This window comes from Tachysurus fulvidraco, chromosome 20 (genome assembly GCF_022655615.1).
Source record: "Tachysurus fulvidraco isolate hzauxx_2018 chromosome 20, HZAU_PFXX_2.0, whole genome shotgun sequence".
Lineage (NCBI taxonomy): Eukaryota > Metazoa > Chordata > Actinopteri > Siluriformes > Bagridae > Tachysurus > Tachysurus fulvidraco.
The window spans coordinates 4,462,189-4,488,733 of NC_062537.1; the positions used below are offsets into that span (position 1 = coordinate 4,462,189).

Below are 26,545 nucleotides of genomic sequence, written 5' to 3' on the forward strand. Positions count from 1 at the left end.
ATGCGCACAAGTAGCCGCCTGCTTCACAATATGGCGTAAGAGTCGGACTAAACGTTGTTAAAGGAGGAGAATTCAGACACAAAAGAAAAAAAAAGTTTTGTCCGAAACACAAGAAGTGAGTTGATGACTCAAGTCCGCGGGCTGTGGGTTGTTTGTGAGCGGACACCATGTTTTTAAAGGATAATTTGTGTCCGAGGCGTTAAAGTCGCACAACTTGGTGAATGTTTGTGCAGGTAAGATTTAACGTTACCTTTAATAGCTGGGAAGCTAAGCTAACAAACAACAAAGTGATGATGCAGCTGAATGATGTCTTATTTTCACTGCGATTGTACATTTAGTTTCGTAAACCGTGTTGGACGATATGCTTTTTCACCTTTAGTCTTTTTAGTGAGGTGTAGACGGACCTCCTTCCCGAAAGTTGTTTGTTTAGGATGGGACGCGTTCCAAATCGGTCCTTGCTGCTTGTCCGAGTGCACTTAATTGTATAGGAGGAAATGGGTTGTACAGTGTGCTTAGTGCACTAGATCTGCGTCACGGATGGATTTGGGATACAGCTCAAGGCTGGCCCATGGTAAATGAACGAGGTCGTGGAACGTTAATCCATCCAAACACTATTAACTACATCCCAAAGAGGCAGACACACACACACACACACACACACACACACACACACACACACACACACACACAGTGCTTGGCAAAGTGTCTAGGGGGATTTTCTCACCAGCCCAAGTCTGTTAAAATACAAAAAAAAGTGCTGTTAAAGTGTTATTTTAGCTTTCAGTCTGCATGAACATCACCATTTTATTAATATATGATTCATTAAATAACAGAAAATACACAGATCATAAAGTTCATTGTCATTTACAGTCTTTTTTTTTTTTTAACCATCACTCTATTCTGTTCTATTCACTATGATGTGGTTTTATGTGAAGATGACATGTTTCCATCCATAACTGTCTCAGGAGACTGTCCGGGTCTCCATACACACACGTGAGCTGATCCATAACCGTCTCAGGAGACTGTCCGGGTCTCTGTACACACACGTGAGCTGATCCATAACCGTCTCACGAGACTGTCCGGGTCTCTGTACACACACGTGAGCTGATCCATAACCGTCTCACGAGACTGTCCGGGTCTCTGTACACACACGTGAGCTGATCCATAACCGTCTCAGGAGACTGTCCGGGTCTCTGTACACACACGTGAGCTGATCCATAACCGTCTCACGAGACTGTCCGGGTCTCTGTACACACACGTGAGCTGATCCATAACCGTCTCACGAGACTGTCCGGGTCTCTGTACAAACACGTGAGCTGATCCATAACCGTCTCAGGAAACTGTCCGGGTCTCTGTACACACACGTGAGCTGATCCATAACCGTCTCACGAGACTGTCCGGGTCTCTGTACACACACGTGAGCTGATCCATAACCGTCTCACGAGATATCAGCTTTCTGTCTGCAACAGCCAAGTTTTGAAAGCTCTTAATGGACTGACACCAGAGGAAATTTCAGATCGTCTTTCACAGGCTATTCTAAGCTGCACTTTTAAATTTACACGTGCCAACCTATTGTGCATTCAAAAAGTTTTGGGTTTTCTAGGAAAAAGAAAACCCTTCTGAAAAAAACACGCAAAATAAATAAATCAAAAGAAAAAAGATATCATTGGAACTTGATAGGTGAATATTTAGATGTCTATCTATCTATCTATCTATCTATCTATCTATCTATCTATCTATCTATCTATCTATCTATCTATTCATCTACCTATATGTGTGTGTGTGTGTGTGTGTTTATACTGAGTATACTGAGTTTCATAAAGTTGGGACATGCAAGGAACACTAGGAATAAAAAAACCACAGTTGGTTATATCACATCACAGTGAATATATGGTAAAAAAAATGTTCAGGATTGTGGCTTTTGTGTGTGTGTGTGTGTGTGCGCGCGTGTGTCTAAAATAGTTTTTTATTTCTTTTACATCTGTCTTGCTATGTTGAGTTTGTCTGCACGCTTTCTTGCCCAAGCACACACTCATTCACCTATTCCTCTGATAGTTTCATCTTTCAAAACAACGCTGATTTGTTGAATTGTTGATTTCCTGCCATTTGTCCTCTGCATGACCGTGTGAAAAACGGATCGGTGTTGTAACAGGTCTGATTTGTGTTTGATGCGTGACCATGCCGGTGAAAACGCACACCAGCTATGCATCGTTCACATGTTAGCCCATGTCTTTTTCGCAAGTGTGAAATCTATGCACCGAATAGGCGTCCGAGACGATGGGTGTCTATGGCGGGATCTATTTCTAGCGACTGTGATCTGAGACACTGCTTTTAGTGTTTTCTGTGTCCACATCACATGACACGTAGCTGCTGCATCACGTACGTGCAGTAAACGTGTGTAGAGGTATCTCGGCGACTTTGACACGTGCTCTGTTGGGTTATTTTAAGAAGTTTCTCTAATAACCATTAAAGTGAGAGATTTCTGTGGGTTGAAATGTCCATCTTAACAGAATTTTTCCACAGTTGTAAAGTCTGGTTCTTTCAATTACTGTAGACTTTCTGTTAAACATTCAAACATGGGATTCAGGTTCTGTCTTGAAGATATGCAAAGTTTATTCCTTCCATCCATCCATTTTTCTTTTTTTCTTTTTTTTCGGGGAAAGGGAAGCCCGGAGCTTATACCCCGGGGAACCCTTACATCATAGATAATTCAGAGATCCAGCCAGTCAGCCTTCAACACATGTCTTTGGACTGGGGGAGGAAGCTGGAGTACCTGGAGGAAACTCCTAAAGCAGATGGAGAACATACAAACTCGCGCCATATTTTCCCAGAAATAATATTGTGGGCTAAATACAAACCGCAAACAATCCGTTTCTTATTCAGCCGTCTCTCTCTTCCTAATGACTGTGATGGAAACTTCACAAAAGACACCTTTCTTCTTTGTTTCTACAACAATAAGCAATTAAAATTTTTCTCTTTTTTTTTATTTTTTTTTACCCATTTAGGTTTTAACGTCGAGCATAAATGCACTATTTCTTTGCAAATCACTCATTTTCCCACACTTCAGCTCTTTGGTAAGCATCTCCTGAGAGGGAAGACTGTCGAACAAGAGTCTCTGCCAGTGTTCATTTGAAGCTTTTCAGACCTTCGGACCTAATTTACATGAAAAGAAGGGGGGGAAAAAAACCCCACCGGAGTACATCCTCCTCCTACCAGTCTTTCCATTCATTTACACAGCTAAGAGAAAACGAAGGCCGTTGAATGTGCTTTAGCCCAGTGTTGACAAGGGCTTATTCAGAGGCCGCCATTCTTACAGCTTTAGTTCTGCTACAGTAACACAAGCACTGCACCATACTAATAGCGCCATCGCCGAGTTGCACTATACAGGCGATCGCTGGATTTAAGACCAACAAACTGGTACACCGACACGGTGAGGATAAAATGCTAACACTTGTGTTGTCACTGTTAGGTTCTGAAATCTTAAGCGATGCCTTTAAACTGAGAATTTGGTTAGGGAGTGATCGAGTTACTAAAGTTGGCTTTGTTTGGGATACTCTAACCTTCCCAGTGCTTTACTCTAGCTGAACTGGGGCTGTTCCAGTCTGTGTTTACTCGTCTTGAGATCCCACGTTCGTGAGGATGTGTGCTGTCTATATCCGCTTTGCTTTTCTTTGCTTTTGTCCATCATTCGTTACATATATATGGGCGGGACAAGTGAATCCAGCCTTACGATTGGTGAAAGACCAGTTTAAAAATAAAGAGCCGGATGGTCGGCGTTTAGACGTGTTTTTTTTTTTTTTTTTCCGGATTCCTTAGAACCCTCTAAGAAGTTGGTCCTCTAATGTCCACTTGGCAAAAGATTTGTACTGAAGTCTGTTTTTTTTTAATCTGGACTTTTCAGTTTCTAATAAATTTCATTTGTTTATTAATTCACTATTATATATATCTTCAGTGTAGGTTAAAGTGAACATGCACTGATTTTGTTTCATATGAAGGACCCTTTTTTGCTTGAGGGAAGAAATCTAACCAAGCTTTTAAAAGAGGGTGGGGCTTCTTTATATTATTAGTGAGTGGGTGGGACTTCCAAGTGGCGTCAGTTCGTATCGGTGAGGAAACATTGCAGGTTAATATGCTATTGTTTCTTATTTCTAATGAGCCCAGGTTCTCTGACACATTACACTGACTACTTTTGTCAGTGGTGTTCACCGAAGTCGTAATACGTACACGATTAGGCTTCGCTTTATTGATCCGTTAGCTCCAAGCCATGACCTTTAGGCACCGTGACCTCTCACACCACCCCATCCATCCCAATTACAACCTTCCTCCCTTCACTACACCACTCCCCTTGCTACAAGAGCTCTAATTGAGGCGACGCAGCTGCAATTGGGAAGCAAGCCAGCCACCGAGCGTCCACTGCATTGCCGGCTTTCAGCACGTGAGCCTTCCGATTGGCTCCCTCAGTGGCCCATGTGACCGTGCTGGCTGGATGCTGTCGTGCGAAAGAAAAAAAAAAAAAACGAGGCAGCTCGAAGAGAGGGAGATGGGATGGAGGCTGTCACTGGTATCGCAATGGGGTAGGTTTTTGCTTTTCCATCTTTTACAGGATGTTCAGCTGATTTTTTTTTCCACGATCTTAAGGATTCAAAAGCTGCTGTCGTGAATGAGCAGTGTCTCGTGTGTGTGTGTGTGTGTGTGTGTGTGTGTGGGGTTGAATAGTGAGGCGGTTCCTCTAAGCCTTTTGTTTTGATGCTTGTTGAGAGGCAGTCTGGGTGGGTGTTGGGGGATGTGCACCGATTCTCCGGTCCTTGCTTTATCAAGGCAAAAACGAAACTGTTTTGTAGATGAGAAAAATCGGAAAGACGCAAACGTCCAAGTGAATTATGAGGCAATATGGTGGCAGAAGGAGGGGCTGCTGGTTTTACCGGCGATGCTCAAACAAAGCAGACGTGTTTTCTCGGTGCTGCTTTTTGCAGCACATCTTGGTCTTTTGATAACCACTCTGTCTGTGTGTGTGTGTGTGTGTGAGTGAGAGAGAGAGAGAGAGAGTGTGTGTGTGTGTGTGTGTGTGTGTGTGTGTGTGTGTTTTTTCTTTTTTTCTTTTTTTTTCTTTTCCTCCTTTTCTTTTCAGGGAAGTTTGTAGAAATCAGCACTCAAGGTGTGCACTAATGGCTGAACGGCAGCTGCCCCACTGTGTCTTTGTGGAGGGAAGGGAAGGGAAGGGCATCTGCTTAATCTCGTGCAGCTTTACTGCAGGGTTTTTTTTTTTTTCTTTTTTCTTTTTCAAAAACTGCATGCTGTCAGGCAGGGAAGCATATCCCATCCAAAAGGATGCACCTGAGCAGTCGAACAAAATGGATCCCATTCGATTTGTACCCCCTGACGGCTCTGACAGCACGTGCACAAGTAAAACCGCATCGCTTTTCAGAAATATAACGTACAGTAGTCACTGTTACTCCGCAGCCCCGTTGTAGATTCGACCTCGTCGAACGTCTTCTGCCTCGTCCAAAGCTTTCGTCGCATTGTCGACCATTTTATTTTCCTCGCTCCTTAAACAGGATTTCCACCAGTACCCTAAGGATTTTGCTCAGGATTTTCGCTACCTATACAAGGCTATAGTATGCAGCCACATGACTCCATGGAGAAAGAAAAAAGATTGTGCCACAAATGAGGTGATGTGTTTGCATTCAACTCAATTTTTGTCGATGTGTTTTGTTTGTACACCGATGCAACACGATGAGGATCATGATTTTTCTTCCCCCGAATGTGTGTCAGGAAATGTGTGTCAGCAGAATATCCGTGGCACTCGGCCGCCTCTCCCAGTCCCACGCCGTTCCATCGATGGCCAGGCGGCACAAAAATCACTGATTAGGTTTCATTTATAGACACAAAATTGTCTCTTGCCTGCAGTTAGGTTTCAGGGAAGCCATTTTAGTTTGGCAACCATCAGCCTAAAGGCTTCTCTTCTCTTCTCTTCTTTTCTCTTCTCTTCACCTTTCCATCTCAATCTCATCTCATTCTCTTCTTTTCTCCTCTCCTCTCCACATGGACATATGAGAAACAAGCCAATTTCAGACAAATATAACTCGGAATATATTCATCTTCTACCACCTCAGGTCTGACAGCAGCGTTGGCTCCATTTCAAATCGCAGATTTATACTAAAACCCAAAAGCTTTCATACCGAAAATGGTTTCTATAGTAACAGCGCACATGGTGCATGCACCACCTAAGCCAAGACCGCCGATGTAAAAATGTTATTTGCCAAAGGAAAAAAAACCCGTTCTAGTGCAACACCACGTTGTCATGTATCACTTCACTATAATCGCAGACCCGCTTGTGTTTCAGTCCTTAACGAGGTTCAACTCAATGTAGCAGTAAAGCTACTGTTAAGGCCACCAATCCCGCCCAATCATAGCACCCAGCTTGACCAAGGTCAGACTTCTAAACTCTGCCGTGTTTGGTACCCAAACGTGGTTAAAGACAATGAAGCCAAAGATACTTGTATACTGGGTTTCATATTTAAGAACCTTTTTTTAAAAATTTGTTCTGCCTGTGCGGTGGTGGACAAACGTATGAAACCAGCACGATCGATAAGAGACTGGTTACCATGGCAACCCTGCTGTAACCCCTATTGTCTTAGGCATATGGCGATTGTACCCGATTTGATATGGAAAGCAAAATGAATTAAGCATAGACCACGCTAAAGGATAATCTGTCTGATTTTGAGTCCAGCTCTCTACCGGTTGTTAAAGACATCCTGAAATTACGTTCAGCAGTCGCTTCCTGTTATTATGGGCTGATATAACATCCAATCTTCACCTTGTCTAATCATTTCCCAGTCCATTTGAAACTCCTCCAGTTTAATATCTTACAACTACGAGGCCAGATGTCGGTTTCATCCTGGTCCCCTAAAAATAAAGCATGGTTTGCGTACAAAAAAAAATGTCCCCAGGATGTAAACGAGTGTGATCACAACCCTGACCAGGATTAAGTTCTTACTCAAACCATGTTTACACACAACATGCATCTAGGTGTCAGCAGGGACCAGTCGGTCGTCTCCTGGCAATGTGAAGACCACCGCGTATAAGCTGCGTTATGTCATTTTAATGCTGCATCTCTACACATCTTATTAGTTTTTACTAATGCACTTAACTAGCTTTCTGTAATCATTTTAGCTAACTCGTTTATACTCGCTAATTGGGTTCATGGGAAACCAGAACACCGAATTAGGCAACATATCAGAATGAATGTAGGATTTGTCTGAACGTCGTGATCAGCGAGATCAGTTCATCTTGGTCCAGTCTTCATCGGAGGATTTCATTTTTATTTCTAGTTTTGTCTTGATAAATAGATTTCTGCTTATCGTGCGTCGTAGATAACGTGGATATTATTTTTACGCCTTAAACCATCTGGTGTTTTATTACAGATTATTACGAAACAAAAAAAAGCCAGGAGGATTCCTCCGAATGTCTGTATTCAGTCGTATAATTTGTTACTTGTGGGGAAATCCTTATCTTCTTATCTAGCCGGTGAAATGGAGGAATACGTTCACATATCAAATGTCACGGACTAACGGTTCAGTCGTCTTGCGTATGATGAGAAATACGAGACCTCGATCTCTGAAAACGAGTTATCGATTTAACAACGCCTGCTTCCTTCCTTCCCTTTTACAGTCTGTTATTTATTTATTTTTTTGCTTCCTAGGTCAAAAGGTAGTCCAAGATGGCTGCAGCATCATATGATCAGCTGCTGAAGCAAGTGGAGGCCCTGAAGATGGAGAACTCCAACCTGAGACAAGAGCTCGAGGATAACTCGAACCACCTCACCAAGCTGGAAACCGAGGCCTCTAACATGAAGGTACGTGCGAAGCGCGAGCCTCCGTTTACTTCACCGGCTGCTTAGAAAGCGAAACCTTGAAAGAGCAGATCGCAGCAATTATCGCCGTGATTAAAACGTCGTCCAGCGGGCTTTATTTAAATCCTCGGGTCAAGGATGTTGCTCCTTTAGTCATGGTTATTGTAATCTGCAGCCTTTGAACTGGACTATGATGCACTCACACGAACTACCCACCTGTTTCTGTGAGCGTTCAATTTGCACATAAGAAAACATGAACGAAACCTGGCGAGGGGGATTTACAGTGGGGTGATGGTTTAAAAGACTAATGTCAAGAGAACATCGATATCTTTGTATGTGTATCCCGAGTGTGTGTGTGTGTGTGTGTGTGTGTGGGGGGGGGTTTGGTGTGGTTTGGTGCCTTGCTCAAGATCACCTCAATAGTGGTATTGCCGGCCCAAGACTCGAACCCACAACCTTAGGGTTAGGAGGCAAACTCTCTAACCATCAGGCCACAACTTCACTCGTCACTGGTACAACGCCATGAACTTGAAGGCACTAGAAGGATATAGTCTTAACTTGTTTATTATTAACTTTGTTATATAACACCTGCGATTAGAGCGAAGGGATTATTTTCTCAGTGTAAAGGATCTTTCCTTATATAAAAACAGCAAAATTCCTTTTTTTAACATGAAGCCGTTCACGTCAAGCCGTTAATATAAAGCCGTTATTCCAGACGAATAAATGTGTCTGTAGTCGCATTACAAGACACGTGTGTACAGTGCTAGATATTTACAGCCCCATTGAATTATCACCCTTTTCTGGATGCTTTCATTGACCTTTTTTTAAAATTGTAGACAAAACGAAGGAGAGAAAGTCTTGCGTGTCATAACCTGGAGGAATATATCGAAATTTTTCTCGAAAACGTTTTCTCTAAAGCACAATTATTGTTTTTTCCAAACCTGGAATTTTTGTTGTGTATTCGTATGAATTCGGTCGCCTGTGTTTCCCCGTCAGCTTTATCACACCGTGACTTTAGCTCATGATCTCCTTCTGTATAGTCTGGAAATATTTGCATTTTCTGTTAACAGTTAATCTGACTTTTTGGATATTTGATTACAATTTGCAAAGCATTTGAATAGAAATGTACCATGTGGCTTTAAAGGGCCAGTCAGCATTCATACTGCATTTTCTTGTGCCTTCATTTCGTACGAATGACCTATTTGAAAGCACCTCGTCACTCACACTTGGCATCCTCACCAAGAAGTTTCCTACTATAATGCCTGATTTCTTCACACACACACACACACACACACACACACACACACACACACCCTCAGCCCCAAACCATCAGGGCAGAAACATCACCTACGATCTATCATTTCCACCCGAATGCCTTCATTTCTTTTCCAAACTCACGGCCAAGCTTCAGCTCTTGGCTGTTTTTCTGCATCAGAAGCTCGCCTGCTCGGGGGCAGCGAGTCGTTCGGATGTGACCTGGCAGCTTTCGGCCGAGGGGAGATGGTGGTATAAGAGGAAGCATGAGAGAGGGGAGATGGTGGTATAAGAGGAAGCATGAGAGAGGGGAGATGGTGGTATAAGAGGAAGCATGAGAGAGGGGAGATGGTGGTATAAGAGGAAGCATGAGAGAGGGGAGATGGTGGTATAAGAGGAAGCATGAGAGAGGGGAGATGGTGGTATAAGAGGAAGCATGAGAGAGGGGAGATGGTGGTATAAGAGGAAGCATGAGAGAGGGGAGATGGTGGTATAAGAGGAAGCATGAGAGAGGGGAGATGGTGGTATAAGAGGAAGCATGAGAGAGGGGAGATGGTGGTATAAGAGGAAGCATGAGAGAGGGGAGATGGTGGTATAAGAGGAAGCACTCCTTTCTAAATGCATGTTAGGTTTCTATTTGCTGTATATTTGTCTTGGATAAACCAGATTTTTCTATATGCTTAATACGGTGCCACGTTCGAACGGCTCGTTCGAATAACGAACGAGGTCTGAGCGTTTGGGCCATTTTCTGGAAGCGCTTTCTGTGTTGCCGGGGGAAACGGAAGCAGATTAGTGTGCCCGCTCCTATTCATTCGTCGTCGGATCCTTAAAGGGACACGAACCCTTTTTTGGTTGGTTAAATGAGAACTATGGACATGCTAGAGATGATATTCATTTAGATCTGAACGATCAGACTAGAAAATAGAAATAAATAGCCAGAAGATAATCGGAATAATAATAATCTCGTTTGCTGTATTATACGTTTACATACCTTTCATCTAATGCAGATCATATAGCTACGTTCCCTTCATGCAAGAGAGACAGGCTTTTTAAACAGAGATGTTCAAATTCAGTCCCGTTGCGCTTCTTCCCGTCATCCCTTGCTTGCTAAAGTACATGGAGGAAGGAGAATTTGAAAACTGTGAGGCCTCTTAAAGCGTGACATTTCCTGTGTATAAGTTTGGGTTCTGCAGAGGTCTCGGACAGAGGTCCTCCTACGTTTTTTGGGGAAAAAAAAAAAGAGTGGAGATCCCAGTATGGTAACATTTCACTGTCCCACATGCCAGTACGTTTGCCAGTTCTAGAAGTAATCACAGCCTTTTGGACACTAATGAGACATTGCTTTATCCCCATGCCGTTTGGCTGACATGATGAATGTGGGCAGTATATGTCTTCCTTACAATCTTTAGCTTGGACAAGTGAAGTGCACTCTTTTTTTTTTTTTTTTTTTTTTTAGGTTTGGGTTTCTCGTTTTAAAATTATTTCTTTTTTTACAGCCTCACTTGGATTACATTACAATGTAATGCAATGAATAAGAAATAAGCCGTTTACTTCCCCGTTAGTGTGTGTGTGTGTATACTGTATATATAATAACTGTGTGTCTCTGCAGAATCTAATTGACTTTCTGGCTTTATATAATTTTGTTTCAAAGCACAGAAAAGCACTGTTTTGAGTCAGAGCAATATATATCTATTCATAGAGATTCTTTTCGTACCTGTTTTGATCGATTGCTCTCTCAAAAATGTGACCCGGGCTTAAATCAGCCATCTTCCTCAGTCACCTCTCTACTCCTTTTTTTGTGACGCTCCCTTCCTGGCTTTGTCTCGCTGATGAATGTGGCCCATTTCTGTCCCGTGGCCATTTCCTTTTTTCCCAGGCTTCCGGAGGCAAACATCTGCAGGCAGACAGTAAACACCTCACATTCATTAACGACTCCACTTCCTCCCGTAGTCCTGGTATACCGCATACGCAGAACAGTCCATTGTTCCAAAATGGACACATGCCCATCTATAAGGCATTGGTTTTTTTGCCTGCTGGTAACTCGGAGCACTTTATCTGCAAGATAAGTCAAGTGTCAGTTGTGTGCATGTGAACAAATTAGCTTTGGGATATGAGCACAGAACTAGAAGAAACTAGAACTGTATCTCAAATCATGTAGTTGTGTACATAGTAGTGTAAAATAATCTAGATACCGGAGACTCTTACTAATGCAGCTCGAATAGCTGCTGCTTTCAGACACGTGACAGTCAGACCTGCGGATCAGACCCTGAGGAATCCCGTTCAGTCTCTTACTTAACAGTCTTTCTTTCTTTCTGCCTGCACTCGTGACTCATTGTGTCATAAACATCTGAGCTCCGTTCCTAAAACAGAAAGTTCACTTAGTGAGGAATGAATTTGAAGCCCGTTTAGTCATCAAATTAGAGCAGACAAAAAGGTCTGTACTATACAAATCTATAGTGTGTGATGACATAATGGATGCTTAAGTGGGAAATTATTGATTGCCCCCTAATGCCTGCTAATGCTCTGTTGCATAATTGTGGTAATGACAAAGAAACCAGTAGTGTAGATTAGCCTGACCATCACGGTCCTTATGTAGCAGTGAACTGCACCTGATACCGTTAGACTGCTACTCCTCAAGAATAACTGTGTCCAACGAACCACCTTCTTTCACAGGAAGAGGTCAGCAGCACTGCAAACAAACAACCATGATTATATAACGCTAACCATGAGCCTTGTGGCCAGAGAAGTGTACTGAAAGAGATCGGATACCTCAGAGCATCGAAAGGGAGCGTCTGCGGCTTTGACGGTTATCGAACGTCATCAGAATCGATTGTTGTTTTTTTGGCTAATGCTTTTTTACAAATGTTCTAAACATTGCAGAAGTATATTACGCCTAGTGATTGCAGTCGCACAATTCTACCCTGTGGTGGAAGCGTAGACCGTCCGGCAACTCGGAAGGTAGCTCCTGAATACTTTTTAGTTCCTTAACAAATAGTTCCTGAACCCTGTGTGACTGCTAGCTCCTGTAGCGGTTTTTAAGCTGGTCCACAAGTCTGCATGCCACTAGATGTGCATGTACCACACGCCTTTCAGCTACATTTTAACTCACATCCTGGATCGATGGCATACAGCCATGACAGTTGTATTTATATGGAGCCTTATACTTTCAACCCCTTATTTCCTTTTGCTTCCTATTTGGTTGCATCCTATCTGCCTTGTTTTTCTCAAGGATGTTTACCACCAGGAAAGAACAGAAGGTGGGTCTTCCCCACAGCCCCAGGCTGACTTGTGTATCCCTATAGAATACTCAAGTGCCCCTGGTATTCTTGGCTCCATCCCTATAGATGAGTACCACATCGATTTCCATTACCAGGAGGATAGAATGACATTTTTAAAAGTGTGTGTGTGTGTGTGTGGTTGGTCTCTATGCATCACTGCTTCCATGTGACAGAATTTCAAGGGCATCTGCTGTCCCTTCTGGATCCATGCAAGCTGACACCGTTCCTGACGTTGAACAGCACAAGCGAAAGCTAAATTACACTCATGAGCCACCACTTGTCAGGCTGAATATTGCCTGCTGTGGCTTCGGCTGCTCGAACACTGTAATTAACTGTTCTCCGGGTTACTCCGCATTTTTAAAGTCGTAACACTGAGCCGAAACAAACCGAAACCAAGAGAAGAGTTGTTCTAATCCGCGTTATATATTATTCTGACTAAGAGTGCAGTAAGAGGTCCTCAATCGTATGACTCAGTCCTCTCCAATAATGAAGCCGTTGTTTCCCCAGGTCTACTCAGCGATGTCTCATTTTGTTTGGTGGAGAGATATTAGTGTCACAGACAAGCAGTCGTTTTTGTTTGCGTCCTTTTTGCCCGGTGATGGGTGTCAGCTAGGAGGTTAGGGGCCTAAGGCCATGCATCTGAATGGGAAGTGGCTGTTTTCCACAAGCCTGCATAGGATGGGAGGAAAGAGCTGCTTCCTGCGAGGCAGTCACAATGCCTGCTCCATGGATTAGCTGAACGATAAACTGGATGCAGGAACAATGTTGTTTCAGCTCTGGGGTTTAAAGAACATATCTTGGAGTAGATATTTTAATGTGAAAATGGAATAATAACTATATTGTGGTAAGTAGGCAGCCATTTTTTCTTTTTTTAAAGGTTAAAATTGGTGTTTAAGTGACGGATATATCGTATCATTATCTACATTGTCATTGTTATCTACATTGTGTCATAGTCTCCAGCTGTTTGATGGTGGCTTGACACTTGATGTGAACAGAAACAAATAAAAACAATTACATTATAGCAAATATAAATGATTGGATGTATCGGAGACACTTGAGAGAGAAAGTTCGCACGGTAAATTCCTATGCCACACACACACACACACACACACACACACACACACACACATGTTCTGTTTAAAGGCACGCCAAAGAACAGGGCTTTTAAAAGAGCGCCCACTTCCTCTCCGTTCGCATCTAGAGATGCATCGAACACAGACAGGATCGCAAAGAATCAGCAAGATCACATCTGTGAGACTTCAAAGCAGTTCTGAGCTTCTGACAACGAGAACCTGTTTGATGAGACTTCAAAGCTCTTTGATGTTTACCGCTCTCTTCGCTTTATCATAACCACTTTAACCTACAGGCGAAAAAAGAGCTGAAAACGTTTCCCTCCTTTTAGTCCGGTTCTTTCGTCCGTCCGTTCGTTCGTCCGTTCGTTCGTCCGTTCGTTCGTCCGTTCGTTCGTCCGTTCTTTCTTTCTTTCTTTCTTTCTTTCTTTCTTTCTTTCTTTCTTTCTTTCTTTCTTTCTTTCTTTCTTTCTTTCTTTCTTTCTTTCTTTCTTTCTTTCTTTCTTCTTTCTTTCTTTCTTTCTTTCTTTCTTTCTTTCTTTCTTTCTTTCTTTCTTTCTTTCTTTCTTTCTTTCTTTCTTTCTTTCTTTCTTTCTTTCTTTCTTTCTTTCTTTCTTTCTTTCTTTCTTTCTTTCTTTAAGATCTCCAGGATCTAAAGATTACATGGCCCTTCTTTGTTTGTCTGATACAGGAGGTGCTGAAGCAGCTCCAAGGAAATATTGAAGACGACTCAAATGATTCCCAGGGCCAGATTGACTTTTTGGAGAGGCTTAAAGGTATGAGTGTTCATTTGCAGTGACCCAAACTGTGTGGACACCTGACCATCACACCCATATGTGGGGCCTTCAGCAAACTGCTGTCACAAAGATTGAAGCACACAGTGGTATAGAATGACTTCTGTTCCTGCACGAACGTGTATCTGTGAACAAAGCCAAGGTGGGAAGCCAAGGTGGGAGGAGATGAACACAGATGTCCTGCACAGATCCTTGACCTTAAGCCCATCGAACACCTTTCGGAGGAAATAAAACACCAAAATAATCACTTGTCCTCACTAATTCTCTTGTGGCAGAATGGCTAATTCCCAACAGCCACACTCCACAATCTAGATGAGTAAATATAAATAAATATATCCCTAATATACATAATGAAATATTAAGAATGCACATGTGGCCGTGATGGTAAGGTATCCACATTATCACAATCAACATCATTTTGTCTAGCTATAGTTATTTTTTTAAATATATATTTAACTATCCAAAGTGTCCCAGTGCTATATTTGTTCCTATTCAAAAATCCCTTCCATTAGCAAGAATCTTCATCAAGATTTATGTATTTATTTTTTTTTAACTTTTGCTTCCTCAGAGATAAATCTGGAGCCTAGCAGTTTCTCGGGGGTTAAACTGAGATCTAAAGCGTCCATGCCAGGCTCAAGTTCAGGCCGCTCTGCCGACAGCAGCCCCATGGGTTCCTTTCCAAGGAGAGGAGTCACAAACGAGGGCAGAGACAGCGCCGGATACCTGGAAGAGCTTGAAAAGGAGAGGTGAGCTTCCTTCACCTTATACACATTCAATTCCCTCGAGCTTGTTTAGATTTCCCAGGCTCTAAAGTCAGAGGTTTCGCTAGATCTAAAATAGTTTGTGCTAATTTTATACCGAACCCTGGTGCTGTGTTGCTTTGTTGCTTCCCGGCTGTCAGTGTAATAATGTGCTTATTAATTTGTAATATTTAACAGTTGTTTGTGTGGTGGTGTTTTTTTTTTAATCTGTTTAGGTCCTTGTTAATGGCTGAGCTTCAGAAAGAGGAAAAAGAGAAGGATTGGTACTACGCCCAGTTGCAAAACCTCACCAAAAGGATCGACAGCCTGCCACTGACTGAGAATGTACATGCTTAAATTATGTTTATCACACATGGTATTGTTATTTTACCACTGGCAAAGTGTATCAGAAATTTGAATACTTTGATGGCTGGCATGTTGTGCTAGCCTTTTTTTTAATTACTCTTAATTAATGTAATTACATTGAATTAATCCTATTGTTTTGCTGTGTAGTTTTCATTACAGACTGACATGACGCGCAGGCAGCTGGAATACGAGGCTCGGCAGATTCGGGCAGCGATGGAGGAGCAACTGGGCACCTGCCAGGACATGGAGAAGAGAGCACAGGTGAGGTGTCGGTTAATAAACACCTCACGAAGCTTTTAACAGAAAAATATATTCCAGGAATCCAATTTATATGGTTTGTCATTTTAGCTTTTGACCTTTCAGCAGTATACGTGGATTTTTTTTTCTGCCAGTTCACTGAAAGTGATGTGAAGGACACAAACTTTTTTTTTATCTAGTGTTGGTCTCAGAAAACATCATATCTGGACTAGGGTCTCATTGCTCAGTACAAAAAAAGAAAATAAAGTGGCTCCTTGTTATCGATCCTTTGCCTTACTATTTCCTACTGTTGCTGGTCAGATGCTTATAGAGATGTGCACCTCTGCTATTCCTTTGACCCCAGTTTTTATTCAAAGTGAACTACAAGTGAGGCCTAAAGCCTAATTTAAGCACAAGGATTTATAACAGTTAACAGCTGATCTACCGCTGTCTCTAAATTCAATACAACCTATAACGTGTTTGTTCTCAGGTGCGATTGGTGCGAATCCAGCAGATCGAGAAGGACATGCTGAAGCTGCGCCAGCACTTACAATCCCAGCCTTCAGAAACCGAGGTCAGTCTACCAAACTCACAACACCCTCAAATCCACTCTCAAGCAAATAAACAATGGGATGTACACAGTCGCAGCATCCACATATTGATCTTGTACTGTAATAAGATGGTTTGATCGTGATGAATCTTTACATTGCATCAAAGGTTTTCTAATGTCAGGATTTGATGATTCAAGTCACATGATAAAAGTATTTCACCCTCTCAGAGATCTCTTTTTCTAGTGCGTCATATACACCACACACACACACACACCCATGACCAGTTAGACCAGTAACTGTAAGACCAGTTACTTTTAACCTAATTCTAAGCGTTCAAGATTTCCGTTATCACATTTTAATGGAGCAATGAACATATGTGAGCTTGACCTGGCTTTGAGATGTACAGATCAGGGGCCACATGGCTTGCTGTGCGAGTGGAAGGTTTCATCCCATGTGTGTGTATTTAGGATGATTAGGCTTTTATGATAAGGATGAATAAATCAACTTCATATGTAAGTGCAGAAATCTGCTTGTAGGTTTCACATGCTCAATATTATATAACCTCCTCAATAGCATTCTGATTTTGCTTATTCTCAGGCCAAGCATGACCTCATGGCCCAGACTGAGGGGGCGCAGGCATCAGGAGACTCAGCCATTGGAAATGGAGCTTGCTCTCAGGTAAAGAAAGGCGAACTGTTCCTGCATTACTCACTGATATCGTGTTTCTTTTGTTTAGTTTTGGCATTTGGAACAAATTTCAAAGCTGCTTCAGACTATACAAGGACTGTTAGAAACATTAACTTAATAAATGTCGTTTAAATGTCCATTGTGTGCTTGCTGGTGAATTGCATGCCATTTCCCTGGCTCACTGAACAACAGCGTTTTGCAGACAGGTGGCGCCACAGACCTGTCAGCGGATTAGCCACAGGGATCAAGTGTGATTTATTAACCATGGTTGCCTTTACACAGTTAACAATAAAAATTCAGCATTGACGTCCTCAATTAGTTCTACTTTTGTAATGAAGATTAAAATGGCATTTTTAAAAAAAATTATTATATAAACATGACTCACTCCTTTTTGCCAGGTCACAAGCTCTCGTATAGATCATGACACAGCCAGTGAGATGAGTAGTGGAGGAAGCTACTCGGTTCCACGTAGACTTACCAGTCATTTGGGCACAAAGGTAAACTAACAAACCAGAGTTGTCTCACAGAAGGCATACAGACTAAAGAAATGTTATGTAGCTGTGTGTTTTCTTTGAGGAAAAAGATAATAAAGATAAATAATTTTTATTATTTAGACTAATATATATTTTACCTACTTGGCATCATATTCAGTGCATTTCCTTGTTCATCTAAACATGCATCTAGCGTGATGAAATTTTTACTGTCGTCCTATCTTTTCAGGTGGAAATGGTGTACTCTCTGCTCTCCATGCTGGGCACGCATGATAAGGACGACATGTCTCGCACTCTCCTGGCCATGTCCAGTTCTCAGGACAGTTGTATAGCCATGCGTCAATCTGGCTGCCTTCCGCTGCTCATCCAGCTCTTGCATGGCAATGACAAGGACTCTGTTCTGCTGGGCAACTCTCGAGGCAGCAAGGAGGCCCGAGCCAGGGCCAGTGCTGCTCTACATAACATCATCCACTCGCAGCCTGACGACAAGCGCGGTCGGAGAGAAATCAGGGTTCTTCACTTGCTGGAACAGATCAGGGCTTATTGCGAGACCTGCTGGGAATGGCAGGAGAGCCATGAGCGTGGAGTAGACCAAGACAAAAACCCAAGTAAGGCAGGCTTTTGGGTTCTCTATACATTTTACTGCTGTATAAGCTAAATTTTGCCCTGTGGTTTAAGAATAGTACCGTAATTAACATACATCTATGTGACACTGCTAATGTCATTTTTCATTTGCATTTTAGTGCCTTCCCCTATGGAGCACCAGATCTGCCCAGCTGTTTGTGTTCTCATGAAGCTGTCCTTTGACGAGGAGCATAGACATGCAATGAACGAACTTGGTAAGCATCCTTATGTACTGCCGTGTGTTCAGAGTACTCTGTATTTAAAATAATTACTGGATGGTTGCGGTTTTGTAGGTGGATTGCAGGCTATAGGTGAACTGTTGCAGGTGGACTGTGAAATTTATGGCCTTACGAGTGACCACTACAGTGTTACACTAAGACGATATGCTGGCATGGCTCTAACTAATTTAACTTTTGGAGATGTAGCCAACAAGGTAGTGCATTCCATTCAGGATCAGATTTAAATTATCGTTATGATTATATTACTGTTATGAACCGTGGTATTTTGGGTTTACAGGCCACGCTTTGTTCCATGAAGGGATGTATGAGGGCCATGGTAGCGCAACTGAAATCTGAGAGTGAGGATTTACAACAGGTAAATTGATAAACATATCATGTAGCTATTGTGTATATGTAGCTAACTAGTTTATAGTAATCCTATTATTTATTAATTTTTTTTTAAAATTTGATCAACTTTATTCCTTTAGGTAATTGCCAGTGTGTTGAGAAACCTGTCTTGGCGTGCTGACGTCAATAGTAAAAAAACATTGCGTGAGGTTGGCAGTGTTAGGGCTCTAATGGAGTGTGCTCTTGAGGTTCAGAAGGTAAGGACTGTATTAGGTGCACAATACACATTAACTGTTGCTATTTTGTTTTCTATAATGACGTCTTATATGGATCTTTTTTGTGTTTTATAGGAATCAACACTAAAAAGTGTGCTTAGTGCCCTTTGGAACCTGTCTGCTCATTGCACTGAAAACAAGGCTGATATCTGTTCTGTTGCTGGTGCATTAGCCTTTTTAGTGAGCACTCTAACCTACAGAAGCCAAACCAACACCCTTGCCATTATAGAAAGCGGTGGAGGCATCTTGAGGAATGTCTCAAGTCTTATAGCCACAAACGAGGAGCACAGGTGAAATTATATTCTATTACTTCTTAAGTGATATGCTTCATAAGCAATTTTTGATATTCTCACAGTGCCACAAACGCTAATTCTTATTTATTTCACAATATTTAATATATAGGCAAATCCTGCGGGAGAGCAGCTGTCTGCAGACCCTTCTTCAGCATCTCAAATCTCATAGCTTAACCATAGTGAGCAATGCCTGTGGAACTCTGTGGAACCTCTCTGCTCGAAATGCGAAAGACCAGGAGGCATTGTGGGATATGGGTGCAGTTAGTATGCTAAAGAATCTGATTCATTCCAAGCACAAAATGATTGCTATGGGTAGTGCTGCTGCTCTGAGGAACCTCATGGCCAATCGGCCTGCCAAATATAAGGATGCAAACATAATGTCTCCTGGATCTAGCCTGCCTTCACTACATGTAAGAAAACAGAAAGCACTAATTGAAGAACTAGATGCACAACATCTTTCTGAAACTTTTGATAATATAGATAATTTGAGTCCCAAGGCTTCTCACAGGAGCAAACTCCGACACAAGCACAATGTTTACGGTGATTATGATGGGGTGTGCAGACCAGATGGTTTCAACACTAGCGGTGTTGGTGTTCGTTCTCCTTACATGAACACACCAGTTCTCTCCAGCCCATCTTCTCGGGAGAACAGGGGAAATGCAGACAGTGTTAGGGCTGAGAGAGACAAGAGTCTGGATCGGGAGAGAAGAGGCGTCGTCCCAGAACCTGACTCGGGTAAAAGAATGGGAATGCAAATTCCAACCACTGCAGCACAAATAGCAATGGTAATGGAAGAAGTACAAAACATGCACTTGGGCATAGATGACCGAACTCCTGGATCTACTCCTGACCCTCTCATAGTTCAGGATGACCTCATCAGACGTAAGACTGGGGTTCATGGTCACCAAAACATGTACAACTATAATAAACAAGATGCATCAGGGAGACCTTGCCCAATGCCCAAATTGGAGTATAGAGCTTCTAATGACAGCCTTAATAGTGTCAGCAGCACTGATGGTTATGGAAAAAGAGGTCAGATGAAACCATCTGTAGACTCTTACTCTGAAGATGACGAAGGGAAATGGTGTGTCTACAGAAAATATCCAGCTGATCTGGCCCATAAGATACACAATGCAAATCATATGGAGGATGATGATGGTGATTTAGACACGCCAATTAACTATAGTTTGAAGTATTCGGATGAGCAGCTCAACTCTGGCCGGCAAAGCCCCAGCCAGAGTGAGAGATGGGCAAGGCCAAAGATTTTGGACGATGAAATTAAACGCACTGAACACAATCCACCCAGGTCCCAAAGCCCAGGGTACCCAATGTACCCCGAGGGAAATGGTGAAAGTGAAGATAAGCTTAACAAATACCAGCCCCTGTTTGTTCAACAGGACATGTCTGTAGGATTCCGAAACAGGGGACCTAATGAGCAAAGTAGCAGTGCATCTGGCCATGGAATGAACAAAAAAATTAACCAAACTATTTGTACTGTGGATGATTTTGGTGATGACAAACCGACAAACTACAGCGAGCGCTATTCAGAAGAGGAACAACTCGATGAACAGCCTAGAAATTACAGCATAAAATACAATGAAGATCACCACGTAGAACAACCTATTGATTATAGTCTGAAGTATTCTGATGCGTCTTCTAAAAAGCCAGTGTTCAGTCACTCAAAAGCATCATCTTCACAGAGCTCTGTCAAGGAACAGTTAAGCCAGGAAAGTTCATCATCGGTTTCATCGATAAAAACTCAGAATAGGCAAAAACAGCTCCAGCAATCTTCGGCTCGATCAGGGCCTGGTAGGTCAATTCAAAAGAGCACTTGTAAGGCTCCAACAATAAATCAAGAAACATTGCAGACCTATTGTGTAGAAGATACACCTATATGTTTTTCAAGGGGGAGCTCCTTATCATCATTATCTTCTGAAGACGAAATGGAGAGCTGTAAGCAGAATGTAAATGCAGCAAGTAATTACACAACTTTGGCTGTTGCTGAGAAGTCGTCCAATAATGCTCCTGATCAGCGCACAACAGAAGGCCAGTCATCCAGCCATTATGTAAGAATGAAGCCACCACGACACCAAGGATCTCATGTTGGGCATGGTGAGGGTTCCAGACATCAAAAAGCAGTAGAATTTTCATCAGGTGCTAAATCACCATCGAAAAGTGGTGCACAGACACCAAAAAGTCCTCCTGAGCATTATGTGCAAGAGACACCTCTTGTTTTTAGCAGATGCACTTCTGTCAGCTCTCTTGACAGCTTTGAGAGCCACTCCATTGCAAGCTCAGTACAAAGTGAGCCATACAGTGGAATGGTCAGCGGCATAATCAGCCCTAGTGACCTGCCTGATAGCCCTGGCCAAACCATGCCACCCAGTCGTAGCAAGACACCTCCACCTCCACCCCCGCGTACGACATCCATAAAGCAGAAAGTTTGCATGCCACCACATTCTGAAAAACGTGACTTGGCACCAAGACATGCAGCTGTCAATGCTGCTGTGCAAAAAGTGCAAGTGCTTCCAGATAATGACACACTTCTTCATTTTGCTACAGAGAGTACTCCAGAGGGATTTTCATGTGCTTCTAGTCTCAGTGCATTAAGTATGGACGAGCCCTTTATTCAGAAGGATGTGGAGCTAAAAATAATGCCCCCGCTTCATGAGGATGACCACGGAAACAAGACTGAAACGGAGAAAGAAGACATTATAGAGTCCAAGAGGCAAGACAAGCCATCGACTGAATCCGAGAAAGACATATTGGATGACTCTGACAATGATGATGATGATAGAAAGATCCTAGAAGCATGCATAAATTCAGCCATGCCTACAAAGTCTTCGAGAAAACCCAAGAAACAAACACCTCCAACCACTTCAAGAATACCACCACCGGTGGTCTGTAAACCCAGCCAGCTCCCTGTTTACAAATTACTACCCTCACAAAGCAGAGGGCAACTGCAAAAACATATGGCACTAAGTCATGGAGAAGACATGCCTCGTGTATATTGTGTAGAAGGAACACCTACTAACTTCTCCACAGCAACATCTCTTAGTGACCTTACTATTGATTCACCTCCAAATGAGTTGGCTGCTATTGAAATTCCAGCTCCACAAGCAGAGGCTTCAAATCAAAGACGAGACACCGTCCCAGAGGGTAAAAGTGCAGAAACAACCGACATCGCTGGTGCTTTTGACTTGCAGTGTGCTCCTGGTGAGAATGAAGGGGATGACATTCTTGCTGAGTGCATCAACTCGGCAATGCCAAAAGGTAAAACACACAAGCCGTTCAGGGTGCAAAAAATGTCAGATCAGCCTCAGCATCCACCTACTGCTACTGGAAGTTTAGTTCAGCAAGAGTTTGAAAAGAAAAAGCCAACGTCACCTGTAAAACCAATGCCACAAAGCAGTGAATATAGAGCAAGAATGCTCAAGCGACCAGATGCCCCTAGCAACTTTTCAGAGGCAGCATATCCTGATAAAAACACAGAAACAAAAAAACTAGAGTCTAAAGCATGCCCCAGATTGGCAGATAAGCCTTTGAATACTGAGGAACGTGCCCGTCCAGGTTTTGCCTTTGATTCTCCACATCATTACACACCAATTGAGGGTACCCCTTATTGCTTTTCTCGCAACGATTCACTAAGCTCTCTTGACTTCGAGGACGACGATCTTGACCTTTCAAAAGAGAAAGCCGAGCTCCGAAAAGATAAGGAACAAAGAAACCTTCCACCCTCCAAAAGTAATGGAGAGCATTCTGGAAACACCAAAAACGTGTGCACGTTTCAGATTGCACCATCAAAGGCCCTTCAAAAACCAGGTTTTTCAATTGCATCCAAAGAAAATACTGGACCGGTGCATGATGAAAAGCAAAACTTTTCAATAGAGGACACCCCAGTTTGTTTCTCAAGAAATTCCTCCCTTAGTTCTCTTAGTGACATTGACCAAGAAAACAACAACAAAGATTGCTCACACAAAGAGGACACGTCACAAGTAGAAATGCCCAGGCCCCAAGCCTCTGGCTATGCACCAAAAGCCTTTCATGTGGAGGATACTCCTGTGTGTTTCTCACGAAATAGTTCTCTTAGCTCTCTCAGTATTGATTCTGAGGATGACCTCCTACAAGAGTGCATCAGTTCTGCAATGCCAAAGAAAAAGAAGCAACCACCTAGAAATAAGAGCGATGACCATGGTGTCAAGGAAGAGAAAAGCATGCTAGCTGATGGTATTTTAGCAGAGGAACCAGACCTCATACTGGATCTCACAGATACACACAGTCCTATTTCAGAGCAAGCCTTGTCTCCAGACTCTGAATCATTTGACTGGAAAGCCATCCAAGAGGGTGCTAATTCAATTGTTAGCAGTCTGCACCAGGCTGCAGCCAGTCTATCCAGACAAGGATCATCCGATTCAGATTCTATCCTTTCTCTTAAATCTGGCATTTCCATTGGCTCCCCTTTCCACCTGCCTTCAAATCAAGATGACAATAAGCCACCTGCCCATAAAGGGCCAAGAATATTGAAACCTGGTGAAAAAAGTACTTTAGAGACAAAAAAGAAAGAAGATGAAGTTGCTAAAAGCTTAAAAGGTGGTAAGAAAGTATATAAAAGTCTTATCACTGGAAAACCAAGACCCAGTCTTGAGACCATGACTTCTCAGCAGAGACAAGCTCAAGTTCCTGTAGTATCACGAGGAAGGACAATGGTTCATGTCCCTGGTGTGAGAAGCAGTTCTCCGAGTACCAGCCCTATTCCAAAAAAGCCTCCTCCCCGTGGACAAGCCACAAAACCCCCAGCTCCTCAGGCACCAAATTCTGGAAACTCACCTAGGACTATGAAAACACCATCAAAATCAGACCCTAGTCCTGCTAGAGAACCAGCTGCTTCCCAAGGAGGATCAAGTAAAACCTCCTCTCGATCAGGATCAAGAGATTCTACACCATCTAGACCACCCCAACAATCCCTAGCTAGACCCATGCAGTCTCCTGGTCGTACCTCTGCCTCGCCAGGTAGGAACGGTCTAACTCCACCAAACAAATTCTCTCAGATACCTCGTAATGTTTCTCCAAGTGCAACTTCCAAACCTGGGTCCGGTCGAATGTCTTACCCCTCTCCAGGAAGGCAGCTGAGTCAGCATACACCTCCAAAACATAGTGGCTTGCCAAGAAGCACCAGTGGTATCCCTAGGAGTGAATCTGCTTCAAAAATTCTAAATCAGAGTGGCGCCACAGGCCCTTCCAAAAAAGCAGAGCTCTCTCGAATGTCTTCCACAAGGTCAAGTGGGAGCGAGTCTGACAGATCAGAGAAACCAGGTCTTGTTCGCCAATCCACGTTTATTAAAGAAGCCCCAAGTCCAACCCTGAAAAGGAAATTAGAGGAGTCTGCTTCTTTTGAGTCTTTGTCTCCTTCCTCTACTAGTCAGTCTCAAACACCTATTTCAAGTCCATCCTTACCAGACATGTCTCTCACTCTGCCTTATCAAGGAAGTGGCTGGAAAAAGTCCCCCCAAAGCCAAAACTCCTCTGAAAACGGAGACGGTAAGTCACTTAGACGGCATGACATCTCCCGATCCCATTCAGAGAGCCCCTCTAGACTCCCAATTAACAGAGGAGGGACATGGAAAAGGGAGCACAGCAAACATTCTTCCTCTCTCCCAAGAGTAGGAACATGGAAAAGAACAGGAAGCAGTTCCTCTATACTCTCTGCATCATCTGAGTCTAGTGAAAAGGGCAGAAGTGAAGATGAACGCCAGCCAGCTAATCCACCTCAGCGATCTGGACAGAACAAGGACGGGGGTCTAGAAAGAAAAGGAACATGGAGGAAAATTAAAGATAGTGACAAGGGACACTCGATGACTCTTGACCTACCTGATCCAACCACGGATGTACGCACAGCACATCAAACGAGCACCACGGAATCAGTATCTGAGGATGTCTGGGTGAGGATTGAGGACTGTCCTATCAACAGCCCTAAGTCTAGTAAGTCACCAACGGCAAACACACCACCAGTAATTGATGGGTTTTCTGGAAGACTCCATCCTAGTGATTGGGACTTGAGTGAAATGCATCATAGGCAGCCAACAACCAACGAGAACGGAGCCAGTCGACGTCTTGGTTCGGAAACAAATTTGAATTTAATTCGAAGTAATGAGAGTCTTGACAAAAAGGTGACTGACATAAAGCCTGTTTTAAGCACTCCAAATATCGCTACGGAAGTTCACGAAATTGCAATTGCTGAGCGTACACCTTTCAGCTCAACCAATTCCAGCAAACACAGCTCTCCAAGTGGTGCTGTTGCTGCCCGGGTTAGCCCTTTTAACTATACGCCAAGCCCGAGAAAGAGTAGCGCTGACAACACAACACCAAGACCATCTCAGATCCCCACACCAGTTAACAGCAGTGTAAAAAAAATAGACTCCAAAGGAGAGACGACAGAAAGCGGATCCTATATTGTCACCTCGGTGTAAAAAAAAAAGTGTGCCGGACAATACTCGGAACGTTTCGTTCATCTCGATTTAGAGAAAAACTGTTTAAACTTATTGTAGTCAAAGCAAATATATACGGTCGTGTACTTTTTGCTGGTAGAATTGTGACAGGCACACGTGGTGATCTGTGGACGAGGGGCAGGATATATGCCGATTTGTACAGATTTAATTATGTATATATTTAATTTAAACCAGTGACAAGATCTGATCTTGCCTGACTCAAGGTAGATAATTACAGTGGAATATTTGGGATGTTGCGATACCTTTCGGTTGACCTTCCTTACTAATGCATTTGATTTTTAAGGAACTGTACACCTGTATTAATTCAAATGTCAAACTCCTTTCTAATGCCACATATTGTATGTTATGACTTCCGCTCCTTGCATGAACTCATCCAATGTTCTGCTATTTCCTGAAGTAAACTTGATGAGCATTGATGTGGACACTGATAGCTGTAGTGTAACATTTTACACATTTGTCTGTGCTTTTTGAAAGGAATTAACTATGGAAAAACCATAGTTCACTTCCGAGGATATTTACAACGGACATAGATTATCAAAATAAATAGATTCATTGCTCTGCTATTCGTGTACAACATTTTCAGGTGAGGTCAATGTTTTAAATGGACACTTTGGTTTATAAAGGATTGAAGTTGTTAGAATTAAATTATTGTAGGTTTTGGTGTTGTTTTTTTTTAAAACCTAATTTACTTTACCCATTTTTCAGAGTTATTGCTGAAGCACATGATCAGATATACTCTTTATCCAAAACGCTACCTTTTTCCCCTCATGCAATAAAGTAGGCTGAGTGATGTTTGACACTTTTCAAATTACAAATGGCAAATCGATGTAATAAACACCACTTTGGTGAGAGTTGCCTCCTGTGCATTTTATCATTGAACCTGCTACAGATTACATTATTTTTTTTTTCCATTTGAATGAGTTTGTTTAAAAAAAAATTATATCGTTTTATAACTTTTGCA

The 26,545-nt window shown here is 42.6% G+C and overlaps 1 protein-coding gene across 1 annotated transcript; it reads left to right on the forward strand.

The window, feature by feature from the left end:
• apc (APC regulator of WNT signaling pathway) lies at nt 1–26,435 on the forward strand. Its single transcript, XM_027139334.2, has 16 exons — nt 1–233; nt 7,703–7,855; nt 14,146–14,230; nt 14,817–14,994; nt 15,225–15,333; nt 15,502–15,615; nt 16,082–16,165; nt 16,740–16,820; nt 17,228–17,326; nt 17,550–17,928; nt 18,064–18,159; nt 18,238–18,377; nt 18,461–18,538; nt 18,651–18,767; nt 18,861–19,075; nt 19,188–26,435. The coding sequence occupies exons 2-16, from the start codon at nt 7,721–7,723 to the stop codon at nt 25,543–25,545; spliced, it is 8,268 nt and encodes a 2,755-aa protein (XP_026995135.2). The 5' UTR covers nt 1–233; nt 7,703–7,720; the 3' UTR covers nt 25,546–26,435.
• The last annotated feature ends 110 nt before the right edge of the window (nt 26,436–26,545 follow it).